We start from the raw sequence: 27,975 nt of genomic DNA on the forward strand, positions 1-27,975 counted from the left end.
AAAGAAAACTGAATCAGTTCATGGGTTTTATCTCAGTGGAAAAAGTGTGAAGAAGCAAATCGGGCATAAATATACTGAGATGAAAAGCAGCTTTATTAACTATATTTGTAGCTCATATTTGCTACAACTTAGTCTTCTCAATATTTAAAATTTTCTACCATGTAAAACCTAGCCTTCCCTTAGACTTTTGTAAATTATATTTTGATCCATGAGAATTATAAAAAGGGAGCTGGACTCCAGTAAAATCATTTGCTTGATAGCTTGGTTTTAATCCACCTCTGTCCACAAAAGCTGGTCCACGGCCACCTCCAGGTCCTTCCTGTACAGCTTTTACAAGAGGGTAAATATATTTACTTGTTGATTCAGATTCAAGTTCAATCACTTCTCTGGCATAATTCTGAAATTCTTTCTCCTTTTCAGTTGCAAGAGTTTCAGTATGTCTGCAATACTGTAATTCTGCTTCTTTTGCTTGTTGTGCATTATATTTATTTTTGGCCTATTTGGGAAAGAAAGGAAACAGTTTAGTGTTGGATTTTATAACTATATGATATGTTAGGATTTATTTCAGAAACTCCCATGGTTCTAGAATAGTATTCTGAAAGTGTGACTACAGACTAGCCTTATGTGAGATATCGTCATCAAGTGAGATAATGAAATAAAAGCAGGAAATTTAGATAAAAATCAGGTAACTAAGTTCAGAATCCTGTTTTAGCAATGAGGAGATAGGCACTTTTGGCCATTTAAAAGGCACATCTACTCAGCTGCACTGTCTCATGTCAGTCCAGTATCTCCAGCCATGTAAGGGTAAATTATCAGTGAATATTTGTAATTAAATTTGTAACTTGTAGTTAAGCTAATTATGTCCTGTGTTTCAAGAATTTGAAGTACAGAAAATGAGTAAATTGATCAGAAATTTAGTGGAATAAACTGGCTGCCAAAAGCCAACTTACCAATATTTTATAACATTTTTGCCTTGTAATGTTTATATTAATTTGCACTGCATGAATTGTTTTTAATGCCTTTAATGTGGAAATGTGGTCAGCAACTCATTTTGTCTTCTCTATAGCATTTTGAGAAATAATGCCGGGTGTGGTGGTGCACCCCTGTAATCCCAGCACTCAGGAGGCTGAGACGAGTAGCACCGTGAGTTCGAGCCAACCTGGGCAATGTGGTGAGTTCAAAATCAACCTGAACTACATTACAAGACCCTGACTTAAAAAACAAACGAAAAACAAAAAAACCTTGAATCTGCAAAAATAAGTTCATCTATATATGAACATACTTATATTCATGAAGTTTTTTTTTTTTTTGAAACCAGGCAGGTACCACTGCTGAGTTATACCCCCAGGCCCCATGAAAATATTTTTAAAAATCTAAAACTCCAGTACAAAACAGTCTAAACTGATACCATCAATGAATTGAAATTTATGGGAGAATAAAGCAACCACATAAATGTGAAACATCAATTTTTTCCTTTTACAATTCAAGTAAGGAATATATGCTAATTGCTGAATTGGTTCAACAAGGAAAACAGTCCAACTGAGAAATCTGGATACCCATATGCAAAAGCATAAGGCAAAACTTTTATCCAAAAGATCATAAATTTAAAATTAAAATGGCTCAAAGACATAAAACGTAAGAGCTAAAACTATAAATAAAAGCCTCAGAACAAAATACATAGGACATGTATGTCCAATACTTCATGACATCAGCTCTCAAAATATCTCAGATATGACATCAAAACCAAAAGACGGGCTGGGGATTTAGCTCAGCGGCATAAGCACCTTCCCTGCAAGTGTGCGGTCGTGAGTTCAAATCCTGGTACCGATAAAAATGAAGAAGACAAAAAAAAAAAAAAAAGCATAAGACAACAAAAGGAAAAAAATTTATGAACATAACCTTTTTTGTGCACCCAGGATACTATAAGAAGAGTAAAAGGCGCCCCATGGAATGGGAAACATTTGTAAACCATACTTCTGGTAAGGGATTAATATTCAGAATATAAAAGAACCAAGTCTCAACAACAAAAGCATCCCAACTCAAAAACAAGGACTAGAGCAAACATTTCTCCAAAGAAAATACACAAAAGGACCACTTCCAAAGGCTCAAAAATGCTGTTAAAGCTGAGTTTTGTTTTGTTTAGACAAGGTCTTGCCATGTGGCCCAGGCTAGCCTTGAATAGCCATCCTCCTCGCCTTGGCCTCCAGACTGCTGGCATTACAGCCATGATCACTGCACCCAGTGCCCTGGGGTTAGTATGGTACAAGAACCTGCCTAGGGCTTGCCTAACACCACCACCACGCCCCCGTGCTCTCTTGCAGTGCTGGGTACCTAAGGCCTTGCACAAAGGCTGGGCAAGTACTATACCAGTAAGCTACATCCCCAGTCCTTTCCCGCCCCCCCCCCCTTTTTTTTTCTTTGAGACAAGGTCTCACTGTATAGTTCAGGCTGGCCTTGAACTTGCAACAATCCTATGTCAGCTTCCCAGTGTGGTGATTACAGAAGTGTGTTGCCATGCCCAGCAGATACCCCCATCTTGTAGTTTCATTTTGAGTAGAATCTAATGGTAGAAAGATAACTTACAGAAAATTTACTTAAGATGTGACAGATGTTACCGCCAAAAGAAGGACATTCGTATTGGCAAAATATGCCATATATGCAGTTGGAACATGACAAGACGCTTCACATTCCAATTTAAAATGAAATGAGAAATGAGATAGCACTTTTTTTTTTTTTTTGAGATACCACTTTTAAGAGCTGTTGGGAGGAAATGGAACCCTTGTGCATTGCCAGTGGGAATTTTTGTAAAATGGTGCAGCTACTGTGAAAAAAGACTATGGTGGGTTCTTTCACAAATCAAACACAGAACTAACATCAGATTCAGTGATTCCACTCTGTTCTCAGAAGCTCAAAGACTGAGCAGAGACTCAAATAGGTATCCGTATGTCACTGTTCACAGAAGCATTGTTCATAGCAGTCAAAATAATCCCAAAGGGCATCGATGGTTAGATGGATAAACAAAATGTGATGTATATGTACGTACAACAGAGTAATATTCAGCTATCAAAAGGAATGGAATGTTTGGGCATGCTGGTGTAGGTCTATAATCCTAGCACTTTGAAAGCTGAGGCAAGAAGGATATGAGTTTGAGGCCAGCCTGAACTGTATAGCAAGACCTTGTTTCAAAAAAAAAAAGAATGAAACTGATACATTCCACCATATGGATGAGCCATGTGGACATTCTGCAGAGTGAGATAAGCCAGACACGAACAAATGTATTATTTTACCCAAAAATTAAATTAGTAGAGCCAGAAAATAAAATTGGTTACTAGGTCTAGAGGGAGGGAGGCAAAGGGAAGTTACAATGTAATGGGAAGAGTTTTAATATAAGGTGATGAATAAATTCCAGACATAAATAGTGGTGATAGTGTAACTGTCTTAATGCTCCTAAGCTCTGTACCTAAAAATGGGTAAGAGGGCACTTGCTGATAAATCGCAGCAATGAGGAGGCCAAGGCAGGAGGACTGCCATGAGTTCAAGGCCAGTCTGGGCTACATAATCTGTTCAAGGACATCCCAACCTACATAACAAGAATCTGTCTCAAAAAAATGCTACATTTATGTTGTGTATACTTTTAACAAAATAAAAATTCAAGTTTTAAAAACTCATCAGTAAGAAAATAGCCCAGTTAAATAGTTGGCAATAGGTTTAAACAGTCATTTTGTGAAAGAAGTCATACAAATGCTAACCAGGACATGAAAAAGAAATTAATCATCTTTAGTCATCAAGAAATGCAAAGGAGGGGCTGGAGATTTAGCTCAGCGGCATAAGCACCTGCCTTGCAAGCAGGCGGTCGTGAGTTCGATCCTTGGTACCGATAAAAATGAAAAAGACAAAAAAAAAAAAAAGAAATGCAAAGGAAAACATATCCTACATTAGAAAAGCTGAGGTTACAGGGTGTCAATAGCAAGCACTGATAAGGCTACAAAGCACCTTGTGCTGATAGGAATGGAAAATGGCATTGCCATTTTGGAAAACAGCTTTTAGAAATGACTGGATGCTGGCTCCTCTACTATCTATCACCCCCTCCAATCCCCTCCAACCTGAAACCCCTGAGGTCTCAATCAACATGGCTAAGATGCAACAATAGTGGGAAATAGTAAAACCAAGACGATGGTGGTAATAGCCTATCACAAGTATTTGCATTTTCTGTAATATTTACTAAAGCACAATAGAAACTAAAGAATAAACATTGTGTAAAAGAAAAGCCTCATATGGGAACCTCCATGCAGACATTAAATTCACATTTTTCACATACTGTGTAGTATCATAAACAAAATGACCATTTGTTCTTACCCAACAAAAGAAACTGCCTGGGAGACAGAAAACCAGCACAAATTCTGTGTTCCACATTTACCACCGCAGTAACAGTAAACATTTAGGATTATTACCATTTGCTGAATATGGGCATCTTGAACTCCTTGGCGTTCTATATCAGCTTTGCGGTTTTTCTCCTTTTCCTGCTCCCTGAAAATTTGATCTGCTTTTATGATAGCCAGCAGTTGCTGTTTAGATTCTATTTTCCTTTGTCTTTCTTCTTCCTCTTTTTTTTCCATCTAGATGTTTAAAAGCAAAGGGAAAATGAAAACTAGTTTTAGCAATAAACAGATCAAGTCAACAAAGTGCTATGAATGAATTCCAGGCAGGGTATTATCAGAAAATTTCATTAATTTTTTTCTTTTAGTGCTGGAGTTGAAGCCAGGGGAAATTAAAACTAGTTCTGACTGAAAAGGACAGAAAGCCAGGAGCAATGCAGGAGCAGAAAGTTGTAAGCATCTAGATTGATTCCACAACTTACTCTCTTTCTTGAATTAGCAGGAAATACCCAACACAAACCTAATATTAGGGTGATCTAGACAGGTCTCTTCTGATTTAAAAAAAAATTCAAGCTGGAGTTGGTGGCAGAACCCTACAGTCTCTGTACTGGGGAGGTTGATGCAGGAAGATGGCAAGTTTGAAGCCAACATGGGCAATTTAGCCTGTCTCAAAATAAAAATGTAAAAGGGCCAGGGATGTGGCTCAATGGTAGAGCACTTTCATAGCACATGCAAAGCTCTGGGTTCAGCCCCAGTATTGCAAAAGAAAGAAAATGTAGGGGGGGAAAAGCCTTTCAACATAGGAAGATATTTATAGGTAAAAATTTAAGGGTCATGTAGGGGAAATTTTAAAAAAGGTTAAGAAAGACAAATGTGGGGCTGGGGATTTAGCTCAGCAGCATAAGCGCCTGCCTGGCAAGCACCAGGTTGTGAGTTTGATCCTTGGTACCAGAAAAAAAAAAAAAAAGAAACACAAATGTTACTTGGTTATTTTTACTTGGTTAGTCTTTAAAACATTTGTATGAAAAGTAGGCTGAGTAGGGGGTGGGGGTGAAAAAAAAAGGGGGGCTGGGGATTTAGCTCAGTGGCATAAGCGCCTGCCTTGCAAGCAGGTAGTCGTGAGTTCGATCCCCGGTACCGATACAAAGGAAAGAGACAAAAACAAAACAAAAGAAGAAAAACCCTGTCTCAGAAAAGTAGGCTGAGTCAGGCCAGATGGCCTATGTCCACAGTCCTAGCTACTCCGGAGGCTGAGGCAGAAGGGCAGTAAGTCCAAGGCAAGCCTGGAAAGCTGAGGGAGACCAAGTCTCAGAAAGGGCAGAGCACGGAGCTCGGAGACACAGTGCTTGCCCAGTGTACACAAGAGTCTGGGCTTAGTCACCAGTACCACCAAAAAAACTATAAAGAGCATATTAAATAAAGAATATTATTTGTATATTAAGATGGTTCTGAAAGAGGAGTATTTGCATTTACAAAATATCTCATTTGTAACCAATTGTCATGTCATCTTCTGTTAGAAAGTTAATCACCATCAGATTTCAGGGTTATAGGAAGACAATTCATTCTTCGTTTTGCACATTTTGTTACATTTTGGGTCAAAGAGACAGAGTGGGTAGAAACCACAGTGGTAAAGTCTTAAATTTATCATCATTTCATTGTTTACCATAATGGCTCTATGTTCTGCAATTGCTTTTAAATCTGCTTTTGTTTTTTCAGACTTTTCTTTTTCTTTTTTCTCCCATTCAGCTTCTATTTCTGCAATATCTTTAGCAAAGATCAAATCTTCATTACCAAGTTTCTCTTTCATTAGTTCACTCAGGAAATTGTTTATTTTTTCTCTTCGTTCTTCCATTAACCTATAACAAAGTAACCATATTTGTTAAATCCCCATGAACAGATCTGTAATGGGGCCAATGTAATTTAATTAGGGAGCCGAGATATATTATCTTCTATAAAACTAAAAAAAGGCATTGTTCCCTTTATGCATTGATTGCTTGTAGAGAAAGTACTATTATAGCTATAAAGTAACATATGCTAAAAATCCAAAGAGAGTAATATGCTATATATCATATAATTATGAAAGTATAGGAAAAAAGGTGTTAAAATTCTCCACACTGAAAAAATTTTACAATGTTATTGGACTATCTGTTTTAACACTGGAGGATTAAGCCACAAAAGACTTTTCTTTAAATAAAACCTAGGAAATAACTAATGAAAGTTATCAAGATCAAGGTTTAGAGATGTAGCTAACTGGTAGTCTGCTTGTCTTGTATTTTTGAGGCCCCAGCTTCAACTCCAGCACTGAAAAAAAACATCTAAGTCCTCTCATCCTAGCCTGTCTGGAATTTAATCATAGCACTTTGTTGATTTGATCTGTTTATTGTCTCTTTCCCTTTCCACTGGGAGACTCCCAAGGCCAGGGACCAGATAGATCTCTTTATCCTCCAGAGCCAAGTGTGTGACTGCTACATCATAAACAATAGAAGTATTTTGTTAAAGGAACTGGGAAGCCAACTGGACAAAATATTTTAGTTATGACAAATCGCTAACTTACTGAATGAATTTGCAAAGCTGTGTGTGAGAAATGATCAAAAGAGGTCAATGCATGCCCCAGGTGAATTATGAAGTGGAAAAAAGACATTTATGCAAAGAACTGTGTAAAAAAGGAGTGATACACTCTGTGGGAATGCCAGAAAGTGACACACAGGAGGGAAAGCAAGAAAGCCTTGTGGGAAAGGTGCAGTTTCAGTTAGGATTTGAAAAACACTGTTTTATAACTTTTGCTTACAACATACCAGACGCTACTGCAGTTCAACTGGATGTAACAGTTGAACAAAACATTAAAACTCTGTGCCCACGGAGCTTTCATTATTGCTTGGGAGGATGGCCATAAACAAAATACTGCTACTGCCAAACACTGAAGGCCCTTAGTGATCAGTGACTGGGGAGAGGGTGCGATGGGGGCAGCAGAACTTTGCAGTCTGGGCTTCTGGGAGGAGGTCAGGTCCCTAGGGCTGTGGCCTTGAAGGACCCTTCCTCTCTCTGGTATCCTTGCTATCCTGTCTGGTGCTCCCACCATGCTATGCTGCCCAGACCCCTCCCCAAGCAACAGAGCCAACTGACTACGAAATGACACATCCAAAGCTTAGACCAAAATAAAACTCTTCTCTTTTGAGTTTACAATCTCAAGCATTTGTTTATGAGGACAGAAAGCTGATACAGAAAGTACAGCATTTTTTTCTTTTTGTTTGATCATTAATCTCAACAATGTTACTTGTTGATTGACTTTTATGGTTCTGGAGATTGAACTCAGATCCTCACCATGCCATGATTCTATAAAGGATGTGATGTTAAGCTTCCAAGAAAATTAACATTTGAGCAAACATTTAAAAGAGTTAGCCAGGTGTGGTGGTACACACCTGTAACCCCAGCACTTGGTAGGCTGAGGCATGAGGATCACTGTGGGTTCCATGCCAGCCTAAATTACAGAGCAAGACCCTGTCTCACAACAAAACAAACAAAATTAAAACAAAATTTAAAAAAAAAAAAACTTATTCCTAAGAGTTAATGGTGCCAGATACACATTCTTTGGAGATGAGCATTTCCCAGAGCCATGCAGAAGCCCAAGGCAGATGAGAAGAGGAAGAAGCAGCACACAGTGAGAGATGAGTTCAGAGAGGGACAGGTGCAGAGCCCCAGGGGCCACCGGGAGAGGACGCGGCAGGGGAGAAAAGCAGGAGGGAAACGTTCTGTGACGCTGTGGCCTCCGTACCCTTCCTTACCATCCCACCCCGCTCGCTGCGGCAGCGAAGACCTCCGGTTAGTGGGGCACTTCATTTATAAAACCTTAGCTAACCCCTGCATCTTCTTTGCCTTTCTTCTTTCTATGCAGTCTTTCTCTGCAGGGCTGGGAACGGGACACAGGGCCCCCGAGGCGCAGGGCGAGGCCCTAGGTGACCGCCCTGCACGCAGCCAGGCTCCTCCCGCGGCCCCGCCCCGCCCCGCCCCTTCTCACTCGCGTTCCGCTGCTTCTGGCCTTGCTCCAATCGCTGGAAGCTTCATTTTCCTTTTTCTCCTTTGGCCTTTCAGTGTGGAGTTCCCTTGGCACTAGGCCGCCTTCCTTTTTTAGCCAGCCGCCCCCTGTGCGCCCAGCGCCGTGCTCGAGCTGCCCGCCCTCCCTGCTCACAGCACCCGCAGGCCCTGGCCCCAAACAGGGCACCCTGCTGAGCACTGCCAGACCACATTATTCTTCGGGTTTTTTGTTGGTTTGTTTGGTTGTTTTGTCTTGGGTCAGATTCTCACGATGAGTGAGTTCAAAGCCAGCCTGAACTGCATAGCAAAACCTTGTCTCAAAAAAGACAAAAAATTAAAATAAAATAAAAATAAAAATCACTCATTGTCTCCTACCCCAAGAGAACTGTTAACATTCAACACGTCTCTTCCAATCATACATATATGATAAACTTGTACTTATTGCATTTATAAAATTGGAGCATATATTTTTATAGTCTATGCTTTCCCCTATTTACTGATTATTTGGGTTTGTGTGTGTGTTGGGCTTTTTTGTTTTTGTTTTGTTTGAGACAGGGTCTCTTTATGCAGTTCAGGCTGGCCTTGGGCTCAATTTGTAGCCCAGGGAGGTATCAAACTCACAATAATCCTCCTGCCTCAGCCTCTCGAATGTTGGGATTATAGAAGTGTGCTACCACACCTGGTTGATTTATTTGTATTTTTCCAGGGTGTTGAGATTATGAATTATTTAACCATTGTGTATTACTGAACCTTTAGTAGGGTTTTCTCTTTTTTTATCATAATTAAATTGAAATGAAGTACAAAATACCTAAAACTTAAATCACATGTCTGGGGGCTGGGGATTTAGCAAGCAGGCAGTCGTGAGTTCGATCCCTGGTACCGATAAAAAGGAAAAAGACAATAAATAAATAAATCACATATCTGATCATTTCAGTGGAACAAACTTCAGGCTGGCCTTGAATTCACTTTGTAAATCCAGGCTGGCCTTAAACTCACAGCAATCCTCCTGTCTCAGCCTTCCAAATGCTGGAATTGTAGGCACACACCACCACATCTGGCCCTGAGATCTCTGTTCCTAAACACACTCTTATACATTCTGTTTTATTAGAAAATAATCTCAGCAGGTGTTTTGTCTTTTTTTTTTTTTTTTTTTGTCTTTTTCCTTTTTATCAGTACAGGGGATACCACCTGCTTGCAAGGCAGGTGCTTATGCCGCTGAGCTAAATCCCCAGCCCCTTGTTTTGTATTTTGAGGCAACTGGCGCCAAACTAGCAGTGAGTCTCCTGCCTTAGCCTCCCAAATGCTGGGATTACAGATTACAGGGGTGTACCACTACGCCCAGTCTCAGCACTTTATTAATTATGCAAATTAATTAAAAGTCCTACCTGTATGTTTCAGCTTCTTTTTTTCTCCTCATTTGTGCCAGACGCTTTTTTGCTGTGACAAATATTCGAATCTTTTCATTTTCTTCCTCTTGCTGCTGCTGTTCAACAGCTTTGATGATCTTTTTATCATGCATATGGTCCTTCGGGAAATAAATATACATTACCCTATAATCCTAATACTGACAAATAAAAATATCTTTCGACATATCAGTATTTAACAAGAGCCTGTCCAAGATCATAGCTTCTGACCCAGTTATTCCTTTTTGGGAAATTTATGCCACTGAAATGATCAGATGATCTATTCTTTTTGGAATGGTTTTGGAGTTGGATGTTCTTACTCTGGATGGATGATTTAAGAATAAACACTAATTTTAAAGAAAAAATGTAAATAAATTGCAACAGCCATAAAATATTACCATTTACTAAAGAGGTATTAATAGCTCAACAGATAGCAAACATAACTCTCACCACTCTCATTTCGAAGTCAAAGAAACTCATTTGGAAAGAAAACTCCTCGTCTTCCTCCCCGCGTGAGTGCACGCATGGAGCGCGCACAACCGGGCAAGCAGCGCCCACCCCTCGGCAGCGCAAGTGCGTGGACACGTGTGGTCTGCTCCACTGTGTTGTTGTTTTTTTTTAATGTATTAAAAGTTAAACCCGACTTTATACACTTTTTTGAACTCTTGTATTTTAAACTTACAAAAAACAGCTTCCTTTTTTCATCTATCTCTTCTTTTTTCTTTTTTAGTTTTTTTCTCATTTCTATTTCATACAGCAAATTCTGTCGCTTTATCTCTTCGGCATCTTTTTCTTCAAGTTTTTTCATCCTTTCTTTTAACTCTTCATGCTCCTTTATTCTAAAGTGAAAACAGAAGACTCACTGAGAAGGAGTCCGACAGACAGGTTCTGCTTTACAGAAATACCTAGATTCACCCTGGGATGGTCTGAAACTTAAGGAAGAATTTGTGGTTTTTTCTGGGGAAAAGAACTGACGTTAAACAGCAGTGACTAGAATAAATCCCAATACATCGAGAATCATTAGCGCTTTACCCGCTTTCAGATTTGTTTCATTCATCACCGAAATGAGCTCTGCAAGTTCCCTTTCTCGAGAATGAGGCGGAGGGAGAATGGTGGCCTCGTCTCTAGTGGTCCTCGGGGGTGGCACCAGGCAGGGCTCTCGGAGGCCCCGGGGGAGGGAAGGAGAGCAGCAAGGGTCCGGCCGGCCTCGCTGCTGCCCCCCAGCGGGAGCCTCCAGACGCAGGCTCCTCTCCACGCACGCCCGGGAGCCCCGCGCCCGCGGGCTCCAGCCCCTCCGCTGGCTGCCCCCCAGCGCTTCCACCTGCACCGAAGGAACCCCACATCCCACCAGCCAGGCGCAGCGGGCAGGCGGCTCCCTGCCGCGCCCTCAGCTTTCCAATTTGTCCCCTCCTCCACAGGTAGGCACAGGCCAAATCAAGGACCTTAGCAAACTCAGCTTCAGGGAGAGGGAATTCCCTTCCCCTTGCAGTAAAATACTACATTTAAGTGAGCCGGTAAATCCCAGACAGGAGAGTTACCTCTAGTCAGGGTAACCAGGTTTGTGATTGTCGTTAAAAAAGCAAGTTTTGGCAACCCACTCAGTGCCCCTTCTGTTTCTCTCCCAGACAGAAGCTTTCTTTCCCTCAATAAATATATTCTGCTCTAATAAAAAATGTGTTCAGCTTATTTCCTTTGTTAACACTAATATTTTATACCTATCAATATTATAATAAATTCACAAGTATGCAATCAAAATTTAAGTTATTTTCTAAAAAGAGACATCCAGTTTTGTGAAAATAAGTTTTTGAAGTTTTAAAATTACTACTTTACGAGAAAACAAGATAGAAAAAATATACAAATTTAACATTTCTTAGTAAAACCAGAACTAACTCATGTCTATGCATCCACTGTATCTTTCCTTATTTTAGCAAAAAAATCTTACCTATTCTGTTGCATGGGTAAAATAAAAAACATTGGGCTGGGGATTTAGCTCAGTGGCTCAAGTGCTTGCCTGGTAGTGCAAAGTCATAAATTCAATCCCTAGTACAAAAAAATAAAAAATAAAAAAAATAAAAACCCTTGCTAGGGATGATGGCACACAGCTGTAATCCCAGCACTCTGGGGGCTGACAGAAGATGACTGCAAGTTCAAGCCCCACCTGGCCAACTGAGTGACTTAGAAAGACCCTCTTTCAAAAATAAAAATAAAAAGGTCTGAGGCTGTAGCTCAGTGCAAAGGCCCTGGGTTCAATCCCCAGAACCACACACACACACACAAATTTTTTTTAAAAAGGAAAAATTATAAAAATAGCTTAGTGTCAACGAAAAGATACTATTGCTAATATGCATAAAACTTCAAATAATTAAAATCTTAATTTCCTCTCAATAAAGGCTTTTACTTTACTGGGTAATTTGTCTTACTGCAAAGTTAACATGTTGCAGGCAATTTCAGATCCTCTGGTTCAAGGAAGAAATACATAACATTCACATCTTTATTTCCAACTCCTATGCCAGGAGAAGACATCAGTAATCACACATAACTGCTTGGTCCCTTCACTCCCTGATGCACTGGGCGATTTGTACCAACAAGCTCTCCTGTCAGAGCTGAAGATGTCAGGAAGCTCTGGGGCTTGATTCCTCAGAGCTAGCATACTAGGCGAGGCTACCTGGTTGTTCCATGGGTTCTTTCCACTCACTATGTCTAAAGGCAGATGCACTGTCTTCCTCTTCTAAAATGAGCTTTTTGGTCTCTTTTTCTTATTTTGGTGAAAAGACCATCTCTTCAGTTTCCCATGCCAGAGACCTAAGAATCACATTTAGCTCTTCTATAATCCTTGGACCACATATTCAATTATCTGATAACTATTGACGGACTTTTTACTAGAATGATGAAAGCAGACACAGTTCCTGTCAGGCCTGACCTGAAGAAACCCTCCCAGCAAACATGCCACCTTGGCAAACAACAGGAAACCACCAAAGGACCATGCTGCCCTCAGCAAACAGAACAGATGGCCATAAAGAAAATTGAGGACAGGACATATAATTTCCTTGGTGCCGGGAAGTCCAGTAGGATCTACACACCTGCACTGACCATCTTGGGAACTTTGACCTCAAACATTCCACCTGGATTCCTTGGGATTATAAACCCATCCCCAAAACCCAACAAAAACTTAACCTCTCCTCCGGCCAGCTGCTGAAATCATTCATGATCTCAGCCTGTCTGCACCCAGACAAAATAAGTCCAGCCTTTTGCTCACATAAAGCCTGTGGGTGGTTTTTCATGAGCCACTGAAGAATAGTTTCTGCATTCAAAAGGCTCTCTCTCTAGTGAGGGATACAGGCAATAGCAAACCAAGGAAATAGACAATTACAAATTGCGGTGTTACAGGAAAATAAGCTAAGAAAAATAATGACTGAGTGGTTTTGCTCACTATCAACAGAGCTATACCATAAGTCAAGGAAGGCCTCTCAGAGACAGGAAGAAGCCCACAAACAGCAAATAGGAAAACAAAGTTCCAGCATGGAGAAAAAAGTATGTTAGGAACACTGTGGCAAGGAAGTTCTTAGCACTGCTCAAGGTCCTAGAAGAACTGGGTGACAGGGGGATAATAAGCCAGGGGAAGGAGAAGCAGTTGAGAGTTGAGGCCAGATCACACAGGGCCTACAGGGCATGATCAAGTTTCCACTTTACTTTTATTTTAATTTATTTTACTTTAGAAACAGGATCTTGCTATATAGTATAGGTTGGTCTCAAACTCAAGGTGGTCCTCCTGCCTCAGCCTCCCAAACCCTAGGAATACAGGCTTATGGCGCCACACCCAGCTTCATTTTTTTGTTTGTTTGTTAGAGACACAGTCTCACTATGTAGTTCAGGCTGGCCTTGAACTCACTATGTAGCCCAGGTTGGTCTCAAACTCATGGCTATTCTCTTGCCTCAGCCTCCCAAGTGCTGGGATTACAGGTGTGCACTACCATGCCCACCCATTTTATTTTAAATGAACAAGAAGCCACTCCAGTGGTGAAGGTAGAAGTATATGATCAATTTTTAATTTTTTTTTTTTTTTTTGGCTTTTTCGTTTTTATCGGTACCGGGGATCGAACTCACGACTACCTGCTTCCAAGGCAGGTGCTTATGCCGCTGAGCTAAACCTCCAGCCCCCAATTTTTAATTTAATAGTATTTGTGTAGTTGATCAATAGCTAACATAATTGGGGAATAAGGAAGAACATGAGGCCAATTAAAAGGCCAAGGCATCTCTAGCACTACAAAACAAAAAAACACAAACAAAAAAGTGGATGCAATAATCCATGGAATATATGAAAGTGGCCTGGATAAGGTGATAGCAATAAACTCAAGATTTCAGTGAGAAAAACTGAATTCCTGATGGTCTGATAGGGTAGATAAAGGAAAATGAGGGGTGGAGGTGGAGCCCCAGGTTTCTGGCTTGGAGAGCTGGTGGGAATGGTGTCCCTGGGGAGTCACAGCAAGGTGGGCAAACAGTAACTGTGCTGCACATTTAAGTTTGAGCTACATGTGAGACACTGAGATGCAGACCTGGAGATTGCTGGGTGCTGAAGCTGGGGCTAGGGAATGGCCTAGGGGCAGATCCACGCTGGCCCTGACATCTGTACACTGCAGGAGGTCACCTAAGAGCCTCCCTCTTGCTCCTCTCTTTGAGATGATCTGACTTAGGGGGAGGGGGAAGTGGTACAAACTATCCTATGATGATTTTCCCTTTCAGGGGGAAGCTGATGGGATCAGCTGTCAGTATTTCTACAGGTTTCCACATATTTTTCCACATATAATTTCCAAGACATTTATCATCACATTCCAATGTATGTTTTCCATTTCTCTACCCCTAGATGGAGAATTTAAGGGAAAGGTTGCATTTTATTCATTCTCCAGCGAGGTGCAACAGTCTCTTTGGAGGGAAAGGCTAGCCACCTAGAGAAGGATGGAGAGCTTTGCAGTGTCAATAGATATTTTGCTACATTTCTTCCCAAAGTGTATTTTTTTTAATTTTTTTTTTGTCTTTTTCTTTTTCTTTTTTTATCTGTACCAGCGATCGAACTCACGACCACCTACTTGCAAGGCAGGTGCTTATGCCGCTGAGCTAAATTGCCAGCCCCCCAAAGTGTATTTTTATGGTTCTCAGTCAAATCTCTTTCCTGGGCGACTGTGGCATCAGTAGTGCCTTACTTCCCTGTCCCCAGCAGGTTGTCAGTCACAGTCAGACTCTTATAGACTGTGTGAGGGTGTGCTAGTGAGTTTTTTTTAATAAGTAATTTATTCTTTATTCTTTTTTTTTTTTTTTTTTTTTTTTTTTTGGTGTCAGGGATCAAACTCATGACCTCAAGCCTGCCAGGCAGGAGCTTATGCTGCTGAGCTAAATCCCCAGTTGTGCTAGTGAGTTTTAACCTCTTTCTTTATACTCTTTCTATTAATATGTTAGCATGAATTATTTCATAATTAGAAAGTACAGCTACATCCATTATGAGAAACTGAGGGAGATACAAAGAAGGTAGTTTATGTATACGTACTGTTTTAGATGCTCCTCGGCAAGAGCCATTCTTTCTCTGTGCTGTTTTTCTGCTTTTTCTCGCTCTTCTTTAAAAGCTTTTTCAATATTGAGTTTCAATTGCTCTTCCCATTTGGTATCTGGTTTTATCTTGCTCTTATGGAATTCAATCTGGGCATCACGTTCTTTCATAACTCTGCTGAGAAGCAGTCCTGACTACAAAAAAATTGCAGTATTTAAGAAAATAAAATCTACTTATATAGAGATTGTAATTAATTACACATGTTGAATATATAAAACTAGGAGAAAATCCAAATAGTACATGAAACTTTTTCACTCGTTCTGTCTGGTAAAACTGATACTGCTTTGCATATTCAATGGCCTTTTTTCTTTCTCCTTGTTTATGTATTTCCTCTTCCAGGTCAAGGATTTGTCTTTCAGCTTCAATTTCTTCATCACGCTTTTTTTTGGCTTTAAGTTTCTGTTCTTTCATCCCCTGTAAAAAGACAAGCCAGTTTTTTTTATCTTGCAGTGCTAGGGATCCAGGGTAGGGCCTCAAGCATGCGAAGTGAGTGCTTTGCCACTAGGCTGTACTCCCAGCCCAAAAGCAATCTTTTGTTTGCATGTTGCAATTTAATTTTACTAAAGTTTAGCATTCTGATAATGGAACTGTCATTATGAATTTTACTGCATTGGCATATTTACTAAATATGAAGTTCCAATTTTGAGGTAATTTTAGGAACTGAATTCTTCAGGTATTCTTTACCTGGCTCAAAACCCAAAAATGTTATGACCGGTACCAGGGACTGAACTCACGACCACGCACTTGCAAGGCAGGCACTTAGGCCGCTGAGCTAAATCCCCAGCCCTAAATATGTGTGTGTGTGTGTGTTTTCTTTTTTCTTTTTTTCAAAACCCAAAAATGTTATAGAGACACACTGTGAACTTCTCCCTCCAAACCTAATTTCCATCTGCAATCTCCTCTCACTCTAAGATAACCTTCAATATGAGTTTATATGTTTATTTCCAAAGTTCTTTCCTGGTTAAATAACACAGTTTTTACTGATTTTGCTCCTTTGGAAAACCAATAGTAGCATATTTCTACATGCTTTCTAGACACTGAGGAGCTTGCTGAAGGTCTCGTGTAGTGTGAGGTCTTTCTTCCCCTCTGGAGGCCACACTTTCTATGTCTGAAAAAGAAGTTACTTGTGATGACTACATTATACGAGTATGATTTATAACCCAAGAGTCTATAATTTATGTTAACATTTTGTTGTTTTGCCTTTTAAAACTGGAGCCTTTAATTCAGCTAAAATTCATTTTCTGTATTCTCTTCAATTGGTATGGAATTCAGTGTTTGCCATCTGCCAATTATCAGAGTTATCAGTTACCAAATTCCACCCATCCTTTCCTTTCTAATGTGCAGTGATGTTTCTGTCTTATGCTGAGTTTTTGTGTATAACACAGGTTTGTTTCTAGGCCAGTCATAACGACCCTTTTAGAGTTTTCAACGGCACAAACACCCTGTGTGGCACACAAACCACAGGTTGCCATCGCTGTTTTAGGGTGTGTCATCTGGACTACTGTATTTTGTCAATATCTGTGCCTATATCCCAGTTTTAACTACATATTATTGCTGGCAAGATGCATCTTCATGTATTCTTCTTCAACACCTATGGAGCTGTGTGTAGTGTGCTACTTTTATGTAAAAACAAAGCAGAGGGGATATATTAACTCTCTTATACTTTTATATGCCAAAGTTTTTTTAAATAAAGTTTTTTTTAGATTGTAATTTACATATGCCCTTAATATTTAGGTTTACAAATAAATGCAGAAGGATTCCATTCTCTGCAAAAGACATTTACCCAAGAAAAATGGGATCACATGTCCACATACAGACTTCTAAGTGAATGTTCACAGTAGCTTTATTTTTAATAGCCAAAAAAAGGAAAGCAACCAACTGTGAACATTTGATGGAGTCCAATCCATGAACAAGTGACCAAATATATAAACTGCAGCATACAATACAACAGAATGTTACTTATCAATAAAAATGAATGATTGATAGAACAAGGATGAATTTCAAACTAATTGTGCTAAATGAAACCTACAATAATAATAAGTCGGTCCGCTGTGACTCAGGGATAGGAAAGAGTAGAAAAAAGTAAAATAGGGCACAAGGAAATTTTGGAGTGATCACCCATTATCTCCATTGTAAGAGGGTTTGGGGTATACACACATGTCAAAACTTATCAAAATGTTCACCTTAAAATCTTATTGTATGTCACTTCCTGCCACCTAAAACAAAGCCAACAAAATGTGTTTCAATGCGTTTTATAACATTTTATGCGTAGAATTGTTCATAAAAATGTAAAGCGTTGGGAAACAAGAGTAATTCTTCAGTGCCATGTGAACTTCTAAAGGATTAACGCTTACCGCGTATGTGTTAGTCCAGTGTTTTACCACCTCTTGGGATCGGAGATGCATTTCTCGCTTTGCCTTTCTTTCTGCACGAAGAGCTGCTGCTTCTCTTGTCAAACCACCCAGGCTATCCTGAATCCTTTTCCACTCATCGTGTGGAATTATGGTGACCTGCCGGAGGTCCACCTTGCTAGGTAGAAGAGATGGGTAGGAAACTTCACCGTGTTTAGGGTTCCCCATTTCTAAAAAAAATATAAATTTTTATTAATGACTTTCAAGAAGACTGTAAGATATTTTCCCTCAGAAATGTCTAAATTGGCATGACACCTGAGTATTGTTTAAAATATTTAATTTACTCGTCTTAAAAACAGCTGAGATGAAGTGCGGAAAGAATATAAAGGTTTGCATTCACAAGACATCGATTTGAGTCTCTGGTCATCTGCTTACTATGTAAAATGGAGCACATCATTTAACTTCTCTCTTCATGCCCTCATCTTTAAATTGATATCAATAATTATTTCAATACGCTGCTATAAGTTTTTAATCATGTGAGAGTTCACAGATGGGTCATCTTTCTTTGTAAATGGGTGATCTTGAGGGTGTACACACTGTGTAATTGACTCTATTCAATTTCTTCCCCACTGATCAACAGCAATGCAACTTGGTGAACTGACTATAGTCTGGAGAGGTGGGACTAATTCATTTGCAGATTCCTGTATCTCCTTGCCAATGATCATTTCTCTATTACGCGAAGAAAGAGAATGAAAGGTTTATTTGTGATTTTTAAAAAGTTCCACATTTGTCTAGGAGACACCCAAGAGATTCTCAAGCTGGATATAAATGAGAAAGTAAGAAAGATGCATAGAGGCTATCCTATGACCACAGAAGGGACCAGCTATGGCTGAATCATAGTGTGAACAGCAAAGAAGAATCAGCGGAAGAACCTAGGATGGTGGTGGTGACCTTACCCCTAGGGCACACGCACCACAGCAAGGTGTTTGTGCCGTTGAAAACTCCTAGAAGGTTCCCCATCACTGATCTAGGATAGCGATGACCTCATTATGTTGCAAATCAGCCCAAATCAAAGCCTGGGGTACCTGTTATTTGAATCAATTTCCTTATTTTTGAAATTAGTATCAAGGACACAACACATTTTGATGTCTTTCTTTTTGTGTGTGTGGGGGCAGAGATCAAACTCACAACCTTGCGAGTGCCATGCAAGTGCTTGTGTCACTGAACTAAATCCTCAGCAATTTCCTTATTTTTGAACATGATTTGAGTTGAGGATTCTGTTATACAAACTCAAAAACATCCTAAATGACACAGAGTAACTCATTAACTGTTCTCTTTGAAGAAATGTTCCAATCCCTTCAATCAATTGAGCAACTAAACTCATTCCATGAATTTCAGCTAAAAAGGATTTCATTAAGGAATATAAGTACCCTGTTGAGTTTCCTAGAGAGCCAGAGAATCATCTTTGGAAGATATACATACCCTAAACCTCACACAAACCACATCATGAAGGTCCAGTGAAGGCCCACGGCAAATGACATTGGGTAAACAACTCACCTGGGCCCAGTTTATAAATTGTCCTGCTAGGTATCATATACCTGAATGTTCACTGCTGTTTGTTTCTGAAATTACTATGCATTTGCTGAAAATGTATTCTGCCTGCCATTTGTTTCTTTACTGGTCTTTTCAGAATATAACTCTGGCACATATACTATTGATTTGTTGAGTCTTAAGTCCATGCCTGTACCCTAGCTGCAAGGGAGGCTGAAAAAAATAAATTCTGCCTCTTGGCTTGAAGAATTAGCGCTAATAAGAAAGGAAATTCACAAAAATAGGAAAGACTTTTAAATAATGATAGGTGTGCCGGGTATACCAAAAGTAATGTAGCATACCGGAGTCAGAATACCTGGACATTTTCCTAATGTACTATATATCCAACCATGTAAATCTAGACAATCTTTTTTTAACTTTTCTGTTTCTTTAACAGGAAAATAATTTTTTTTGGGGGGGAGACAGGGTCTCACTACATAATTCAGGCTATCCTCGAACTCCCAGTGATCCTCTTGCCTCAGCCCTCCTGAATGCTGGGAACAAGCACCATTTTCAACTGAACTGCAAAATTATTAATAGCACTGTAGTAGAGCAAATGGCCTACACTGGCAGAAGCTACTCCCCGCAAAAGATGCAGTGGTAAGTGGGTGCTGGCAATGCAGGGAAAAAACAGGATGTCAGAAAGCTGTGTGAGCACAATGGGACCCTTCTCTTTGCCATCTTGAATTTCAGTGCAGTGACTGTACTCATAACACACTGTACGCAAGTAGACCTTTTCATGACTCTAAGCAGGAACAGAACAAAGAGAACCACCACAGAGGCAGGAATAGATCTGAGTAACCATAAAGAAAGAGTGGAAAAGTACTAATTATTTTGAGCCACTACAGATAGGCCTTGTCTCCCTACAATCTTGAGGACCAGGAAAGGCCTGGTTGGTATCAGAGCTCCAGGTGATTTCACACCCATGCTTCAGTCTGCTAGGTGGATGTAGAATTTAGTTGTCAGAGGCCAATCTTATTTCCTACATCCCCACCTCATAGTGGGTTTTGAACAATGCCAGTAAATACTGTAAAAAAACATTAAGGCAGGGCATTGAAAGATGAGACAGAAGAAAGATGGAAAAAAAGAGTGGAAAGTGAGCTAAAGGTATCTGAAGCCATGTACCTGTGATTTTGTTTATTTGGTTTTTCTTTTTGAGACAGGGTCTTATTCTGTAATTCAGGTTGGCCTTAAACTCACTATGTAGCTCAGGCTAGACTCAAAGTGACTGCCTCAGCCTCCCAAGTGCTGGGATTCCAGGTATGCACCATCATACCCAGCCCTGCATTAGTGACCTATTCTGTATAGATTACAAAACTGTGTGCGCGTGATATTGGGAACTGAACATAGGAAGCATTGAGCTACATTTCTACCCCTGTTTTTTATTTTGAATCAGTGTCTGCTAAGTTGGAAGGCTGCCTTTGAATTTGCAGTCCTCCTGCGTCAGCTACCTTAGTAGCTAGGACTACAAGCATATGCCACCATACCCAGCTAAAACTTTTTTAAAGATATAATGCACATTCACCACTAAAGAGGTTATCATTCTGTGCTTTTTTGACTTTTCATAAATTTGTGCAACTATCAATACCATTGAGTTCCCATTTGTATCAACCCATTAGCAGTCATTCCCTGTCAATCCGCTTTCCACAGGCCTTGGGAATCACCTACTTTCTGTCTCTGTGGATTTCACATACATAGAATCATTCAGTACATATGGCCTTTCCTATCTGGCTTTTTCCCATGTGTCATGTTTTTAAGGCTTCTTCATGGTGTAGTGTGTACCAATAATTGATTCCTTTTGTGTATGAATATTGCATTGTATGGATACAGCACATTTGATAGATCCATTTATTAGTGAACATTAGAATTGGCCCCACCATTTAGCTATCAGTGAATAATGGTGCTATGAACATTTACGTACAGGATTTTGTATGGACATATTTTAAGTTATCCTTGGTCTATACCTAGGACTGGGATTTTAACTCCATGTTTGACGTTTTGAGAAACAGTAAAGTTGCTTTTCTTTTTTAAATTTTATTTAATGAAAGACTAAACAAAACAAAATAGGTAGAAATAATACATACGTTCAGAGAAAAAATAAACAGTAAGAAATCACTAGTTGATGTTTACATATTGTCGTTTTACAAATAGTTGTTCAAGATACAAAAATGGAACATGTAAAGTGGGAATTCAAACAGCAAGAATGCAAACAGTTCTGTTCAACTGTCCAACAAAAACTTAGTAACATGGTTGTCAATCCTATACACTTAAACGTAAAGTTGTTTTTCAAAGTGGTCATTTTATATCCCTGCTAATATATGAATGTTTCGGTTTTTTTTTTTTTTTATTTAAGGAGAAAAGAAAAAAAATAGTGAAGGGGTACAAGTTATACAGATTTACAGAAGAAAAAAATGCGCAGTAGGAAATCACTAGTTAATGGATTACATATTGCCATCTTAGAAATAATTGTTCAAGTCACAAAATTAAAGCTTGTAGAGTGGACATTCCAACAATGATACTGCAAACAGTTCTGTTCAATGATCCAATAAAACTCTGTGATATCATTTTCTATCTTATACACTTAAATATACATGCAGTTATATAGTTTAGAGCACTTTCTTTTCCTCTCTTATGTACAATGACTATTACACATTTTGGGTTTCATTGCTCCCACGGTTCTTATTGCTTTTTTGGAAGAGAGTAAAACCAAATGTGACATAACAGAACAGAATCGGTCAAGTCAAAAGGGTGGACATAATAGATAATATAAAAACATAATACAAGGTGATCAACACTGGTTACCATAATGCCTCCCGCTATTTCTAATAGAATTGCCTATATCATTAGTTGTAATACAATTGAACAAAATAGTAAAGAACAAAACCGACAAAACCAAAACATTGGAGACATTGTAGGTCTTCAAAAGTAGATAAAAGTCAACGAGAATGGGCGTTATAATGAATCTCATTATCTTCTCAGCTGATGCCTAAACTTTTGAACCTGATACTATCCAGTAAAACAGAATAGAGGAACCTCAGTCAAAAACAAGATGGTGAGAGTAATACAGGGCTTCAAATCAAGATAATAGAAAGTCAAAGTGGGTTACTATATTATATCCTGCTATTTTTTTCCCTTTAATTAAACGGATAAAAATGAAAAAGTAAATAATGGAGTGGAGATTGAGAAAAAAAGAGGGCATAACAGCGAAACAGGGCAGATCAAAATATAACCATTTAAGCAGAATAGTGTTTCACCACCAGATAATTCCGACCCAAAAGTAGTTACCATATTGACTCTTTCCTTGAAGTCCTTGAGTACAACTTCATATACTGTAGCATTAAATATATCAAAACAATGTAAAACCATTTAAGAGAATGACAGCATTATAGAGTATTTAGAATCGACTAACAGAAAATGAACAATGGTTTCTGTATAATCTCCTTGTCTTTAAAAGGTTTTTGCTTATACTATTGTACATAATAAAATCCAATAAGATACAACCTGTTTAGACCATTGGAGACAGAAGAACAAAAGCTAGATGAGACTTCAAAACAAGATGGTACTAAATCAGTATTACCTATTAAGATGTCATTTTCTCCAAAATAGCTGTTCCTATCATCCAATCTTCTCTGTCTCATTTCTGTTGAGCTCTTTTTCTGTCAGTAGCTGTCAGTTTGTCTTCTTCATTTTGTTCTCTGCTCCATTCATTGTGGCCTCCCCGCCACTATTTCTGGGTTCTTTGTATTTTTCTTTCTTTAGAATATCCTGCAATACTTTCTGTAGGGTTGAATTGGTGGTTGCAAATTCCCCCAGTTCCTCTTTATCCTGGAAGCACCTCGTTTTTCCATCAATTTCCAGGGACAGTTGTGCAGGATATATCAATCTTGGCTGGAGATTATTATCTTTCAAAGCTTGAATTATTTCCCCCCATGCTCTTCGTGATTTGATGGTTTGTGCAGAGAAATCTGCTGTAATTCTGATGGGTGTTCCCTTGTAAGTGGTCTGTTTCTTGTCTCTTACAGCTTTTAATATTCTGTTCTTGTATTGAATTTCTGGAATTTTTATTATTATATGCCTGGGTGTTTCTCTGTTAGGGTTGTAGGTAGCTGGGGTCCTGTATGCCTCATACATCTGAGTATCTTTACCTTTTGCTAAATTAGGAAAATTCTCCTGGATTATTTCTGTGAGTAGCTTTTGTAGTTCACTTGTTTGTGTCCCTACTTCTTCTTTTATGTTCTTAATCCTTAAGTTATGGCTCCTCTTATCATCTTCTTGTCTTTGTATTATTGCTGTTTGTTTCTTTGTTATTTTTAAGAAGTTTTTCATTTCATTCTCCCATATTACAAGTCTGCCCTCCAGTTCAGATAGTCTGTCCTTAGTTTCTTTCAAGCTGTTATGCCAGTCTTGGATAGACTTCTTAATTTCTTGATAGTCCCTTTGAACCTGCTTCACATACTCAATGCTTTCTCTGTTTTCTCCATCAAGCAATTCTCTCCTCTTTTTCTGTTCTTCCATTCCACCATCTGTTTTTTCCTGGGTGGTGCTTAGCATTTCTCTAACTATTCTGCATACTTCTAGCTTCAGGTCATTGATAACTTCATTCCTGAATTGGTCTATGAGGCTCTCTATATGGCGCTTAATGTATATTGGTGCGGTGTCCACTATTGCCTGTTTCTCAGAATTGGGGGCCGAGGAGCCTTTCTTGTTGCTTCCCTTCCCCATATTTTCTGTTCCTTATAAAATGCAAGCTTACATAGGAGGCCCGGCTTCCCTGCCTGTCAGCCACAGCCTGATCAAATTGCGCTGGCTAGTTGTTCCCGCCCACTGCTGCGCACCAGGGATTTGCGGAGGAGGCAGCCTACGCGGGAGTCAGTCGCTCCTCCGGGCCACCGTCAGGCTCTGGGATCTGGCTTAGGCCAGTCTACCGAGTCCGCCAGCAGCGTCACGCAGGCCAGGCACTTTTCACCAATCCCGTCCGAGAGGGGGATGTGTGGCTGGAGTCGCCACCGCGCCCTGCTCTTACAGGACTGCCCGAGCCCAGAAAGTCCTCCGCTGGAGTCAAACTGTGGTAGGGGGTCAGTTTCTCTCACTCACCTCGTCACCAGTCAGTTTTCGTGTACGCCTCTTTGTCCGTCCTGTTTTCGACTCCGTTCTCAGACTCCCGTTCCCAGAGCTTCTGCACGTCTCTCCTTGCCGAGCCGCTGTGGAGGCAGCCAGCCGCCGGGCGGCGGGAAACCCAAATCGCGGTTTCCAATGGCGCGGGGTCGAGCCTCCACACCGAGTCTTTTCTGTTCCTATTTTAGCGCCAGGACTGTATTCTAAGTTGGTTTCTCTCAGCCCAGTTCGTTCCTGAGTCAGCAGAGCATATCTCTACCGGTTCATGTCTCCTTAGTCCGCATCATTCCTGGCCTCTGAGCCGAGCCTTTCAGAGAGCCTCCGGTAGTTGCTGTTATCTGTCCACCATGTTCTCCCGGAAGTCTGAATGTTTCGGTTTTTCTATATCCTCCCCAATATTGTTCCAATACTGTCCCTTTTCCCCCAGCCATCCTACTCAGTGTAAAATGATGTCTCCCTGGGGTTTTTATTTGCATTTCCCTAATGGATAATGGGATCGAGTGTCTTTTCATGTGCTTACTGGTCATCTATATAACTTATTTGGAGAAATATAAATTCCAATCACTTGTATATTTTTAAAATGAATTATCCTTTTACTGTTGAGCTCTAAGATTTTTTCCTAACCTGGATAAATGACCCTTACCATACGTACTATTTGGTAATATTTTCTTTCTTTTTGTAGGTTGTCCATTTCACCTTCTTAAAAGTGTTCTTCCATGGGCAAAGGCCAAAACTAGGGTTGACTGTTCCTTTGGTGATGTTAAGGATTAAAAGCTGGTGGTCAACTTAACACCAGCTGAATTAAATCAGCATGGTTCTGAGTATAGATGGCCCACCTGAGGAAAGTTGCTGTATAAAAGGAGATAGGGAGAGGAAGAATGTGGCACTCTAAGTTCTCCTAAGTGGTGTTGTTTGGAGCCATTGGTTCTCCTGGAAGAGCTTGACATGCTGGCTCCCCTGAAATAAACTCGGCCATTATCATCAGAGGAGCCTGAAACCTTTTCACTGAGAGTGGCTGCAGTTCACTTTTGGGGGGGCTCCAGTTCTTACTTTGAGTATCACTTCCCGGCTCCAGAGATGAGGATGTGTGCTGTTTAATCTGCAGAAGCTTGTCACGCTTGCTTCCTGATATGTACTCTACTGTTCTCATCATCAGAGGAGCTTGTTGTTACTGAGGATGGCTGTGGTACTTTTCAGGGGAGCACTGGTCCTTATTTGGAGTGTTGCTTCCTGGCTCCAGTGCAGAACCCTCAGCCTGCTGGTACAGATCCTTCATCTCACTGGCATGGACTTTCTAGCTTTCACCTCTGACCTTCGGGCCTTCCCAGCACAAGCCCTGACTATAACAGGTGATATATTTGAGAAACTGTAGCCTAATCCAATGCCATTAAGATTTATATCCAGATTATATCATTTGTTGTTGTAGCTATTCTGGTCCCTCCATGTCCACATAAGCTCTAAGATCAACTTTTCAATTACAACAAAAAAGACAGGTATTCTTGGTACCTATTCTTGGTACGTGTGTCAGCTGCTGTTTGCCCTCAGCTGTTATCTGTGCTCATCTTAGTCCATTTCGTTGGCTATATTAGAGGACCTGAAACTGGACCCCTCATAATGATCAGAAATTGGCTCCCTGCTCTTGGAGCTAGGATACCCAGGATAAAGGCACATGGAGCAAAGGCAGAGAGAGGGAAACAGAAAAGGGGGCCAAGCTTCCCTTTTCATAAGCAGTCTGCTCAAGATGATGGCACCGATCCCAGTTCCTCTCTGTAGGCCCCACCTTCCAACACTACTGCATAGGACTTAGTTTTAAATCACAGCACTGCCTCAGATAGCTATGTTAACAACTGCCATGGACTGCCAGGCATGGTGGCACACACCTGTGATCCCAGTACTTGGGAAGCCGAGACACGAGGATCGCCATGATCTGGAGGCCAGCCTGGTCTACATAGTCAAGATCAGCCTGGAATACAATAACCCTCTGTCTCCAAAAACCAAAAGATAACTACAACTTTTTTAAAAAGCAGTTGCTACACATCATTTTAACAAACACATCCAGTGAGACCTGAGTCAGTGAAATAATAACTTCATAACTGAGATTTTAAAAACCTGAGATTTTCCAAAGGTGTTTGTCAGCTTTGCATTATTATGAAATACCCAAAGTGCTGAACTGAGAAAGGTACTTTGGCTCAAGGTTTCCAGAGGTTCTGATTCACAATCAGGGAGCTCCACTGCTTTGAGTCATTCACTAGGACAGAAAATCTTGGCAGAAGTGTGTGTCGTGCACTGGCACCGGGAGGGGGGATATTGCTAACAGAAGCTCAGGGAAAGACATGAAAATACTTCACATTCCCAAGATTCTAGGTGTTACCATGGCAACAATATACTCAGGAACTGACAGACTTAAGAAACTATTATAGTTGGAATTAATAAAAAGTTCTTTAGCAGTCCCACTTATTTTTATTGCAAAAATAATTTTACAATATTCTCTGAATTGCGATATGTTAAATAGTAGTAGTAGTATTTACAATCTACCAGAGCGTCTGATTTAGGGAGAGCCTTTCCCTTGCCTTCACTTTAGGGTGAAGAGAAGTGAAAGGCTGGGTGCGGTGGCACACAACTGTAATCCCAGCGCTCGGGAGGCTGAGGCAGGAGGCTCGCCACAAGTTCAAGACCAGCATGAACTACAAAGCAAGACCCTATCAAAAAAAAAAAAAAATTGGAGGTAACTGGAACTGAGACATTTCCTTCGCTGCAGAGTTATGTAGGTGCTGGTATTTCCTAAACATATTCTAATTCACTGAGTAAATAATCAGGCCTAAGAGACCAGGGACTCCTCAGGAGCCCGACTCCAGGGCCTGCAACTGGCTGAGCAATCTGGCCAGTAAGCGGAGAGTTCTATGATTTCTCCATTTCTATTTACGTGAACTTTCTTCTATCCACCCACGGGTCCCCTTTCTCTCTTCCACTCATTCACACAAGGCTAAACGGTCTAAGTTCCTGAGTCCAACACGCTAATTGAGGTTGCTTTCCGAGTCGGTGGAGCTCATATCAAAAAAGTAATTGAAGGCTTAGCTTGGCACCCTCACCTCTCACCACATCCCTGAGTGCCAGAAACAACCCCCGTGCCAGAATGGGCCACTCTAACGCACCCTTGCTTTCTCTCGCCTGTCCAGAGCGCCGTCCAAACCGCACCAGCATCTCTGCTACTTGCCCGCAGCGCGCCAAGACCTGGAGATAAGCGGTGAGTAAAATCCAGCCTGCAGTGTTTTCTAGGCCTTCTGGTTGCTTAGCAACAGACACCGGAAGTGACGAAGGCGGTCGCCGAGGAACCAGGAACGCGCTCCAGTCAGCAGTGTGCCGGAGAACAGAGACTGCGCCTGCGCGGGAAGCGGGGGCGGGACGGGCGGTGGGGTGGGGCTTGTGGGCAGGCATAGTCTCGCGGCCCCAGAGCAGTAGCTGTGCGAGCGGGTCAGGCGCTGGTCACGAGTCAGACTGCTGAAGCCCTG

General features: G+C 40.6%; 1 protein-coding gene across 5 annotated transcripts; it reads right to left on the bottom strand.

The window, feature by feature from the left end:
• Nucleotides 1-72: 72 nt before the first annotated feature.
• Cfap210 (cilia and flagella associated protein 210) lies at nucleotides 73-27,774 on the bottom strand. 5 transcript variants are annotated; one of them, XM_003478648.5, is made up of 9 exons: nucleotides 27,619-27,774; nucleotides 17,765-17,991; nucleotides 15,651-15,824; nucleotides 15,351-15,544; nucleotides 10,494-10,650; nucleotides 9,794-9,933; nucleotides 6,040-6,232; nucleotides 4,452-4,616; nucleotides 73-496 (listed from the first exon to the last, which is right to left on the bottom strand). In XM_003478648.5, the coding sequence occupies exons 1-9, from the start codon at nucleotides 27,665-27,667 to the stop codon at nucleotides 155-157; spliced, it is 1,641 nt and encodes a 546-aa protein (XP_003478696.2). In that variant the 5' UTR covers nucleotides 27,668-27,774; the 3' UTR covers nucleotides 73-154. The 5 variants fall into 5 exon arrangements, 3 of the variants coding, with proteins under 3 accessions (XP_003478696.2, XP_063115305.1, XP_063115306.1); XR_010050850.1 differs by having other exon boundaries at nucleotides 246-496; nucleotides 6,168-6,232; XR_010050851.1 differs by lacking the exon at nucleotides 6,040-6,232 and having other exon boundaries at nucleotides 246-496.
• Between the last annotated feature and the right edge of the window lie 201 nt (nucleotides 27,775-27,975).

The sequence above is a fragment of the Cavia porcellus genome, unplaced genomic scaffold (assembly GCF_034190915.1).
Source record: "Cavia porcellus strain 051 isolate PalLab524CR breed Dunkin Hartley unplaced genomic scaffold, mCavPor4.1 scaffold_12, whole genome shotgun sequence".
Taxonomy (NCBI): Eukaryota; Metazoa; Chordata; class Mammalia; order Rodentia; family Caviidae; genus Cavia; species Cavia porcellus.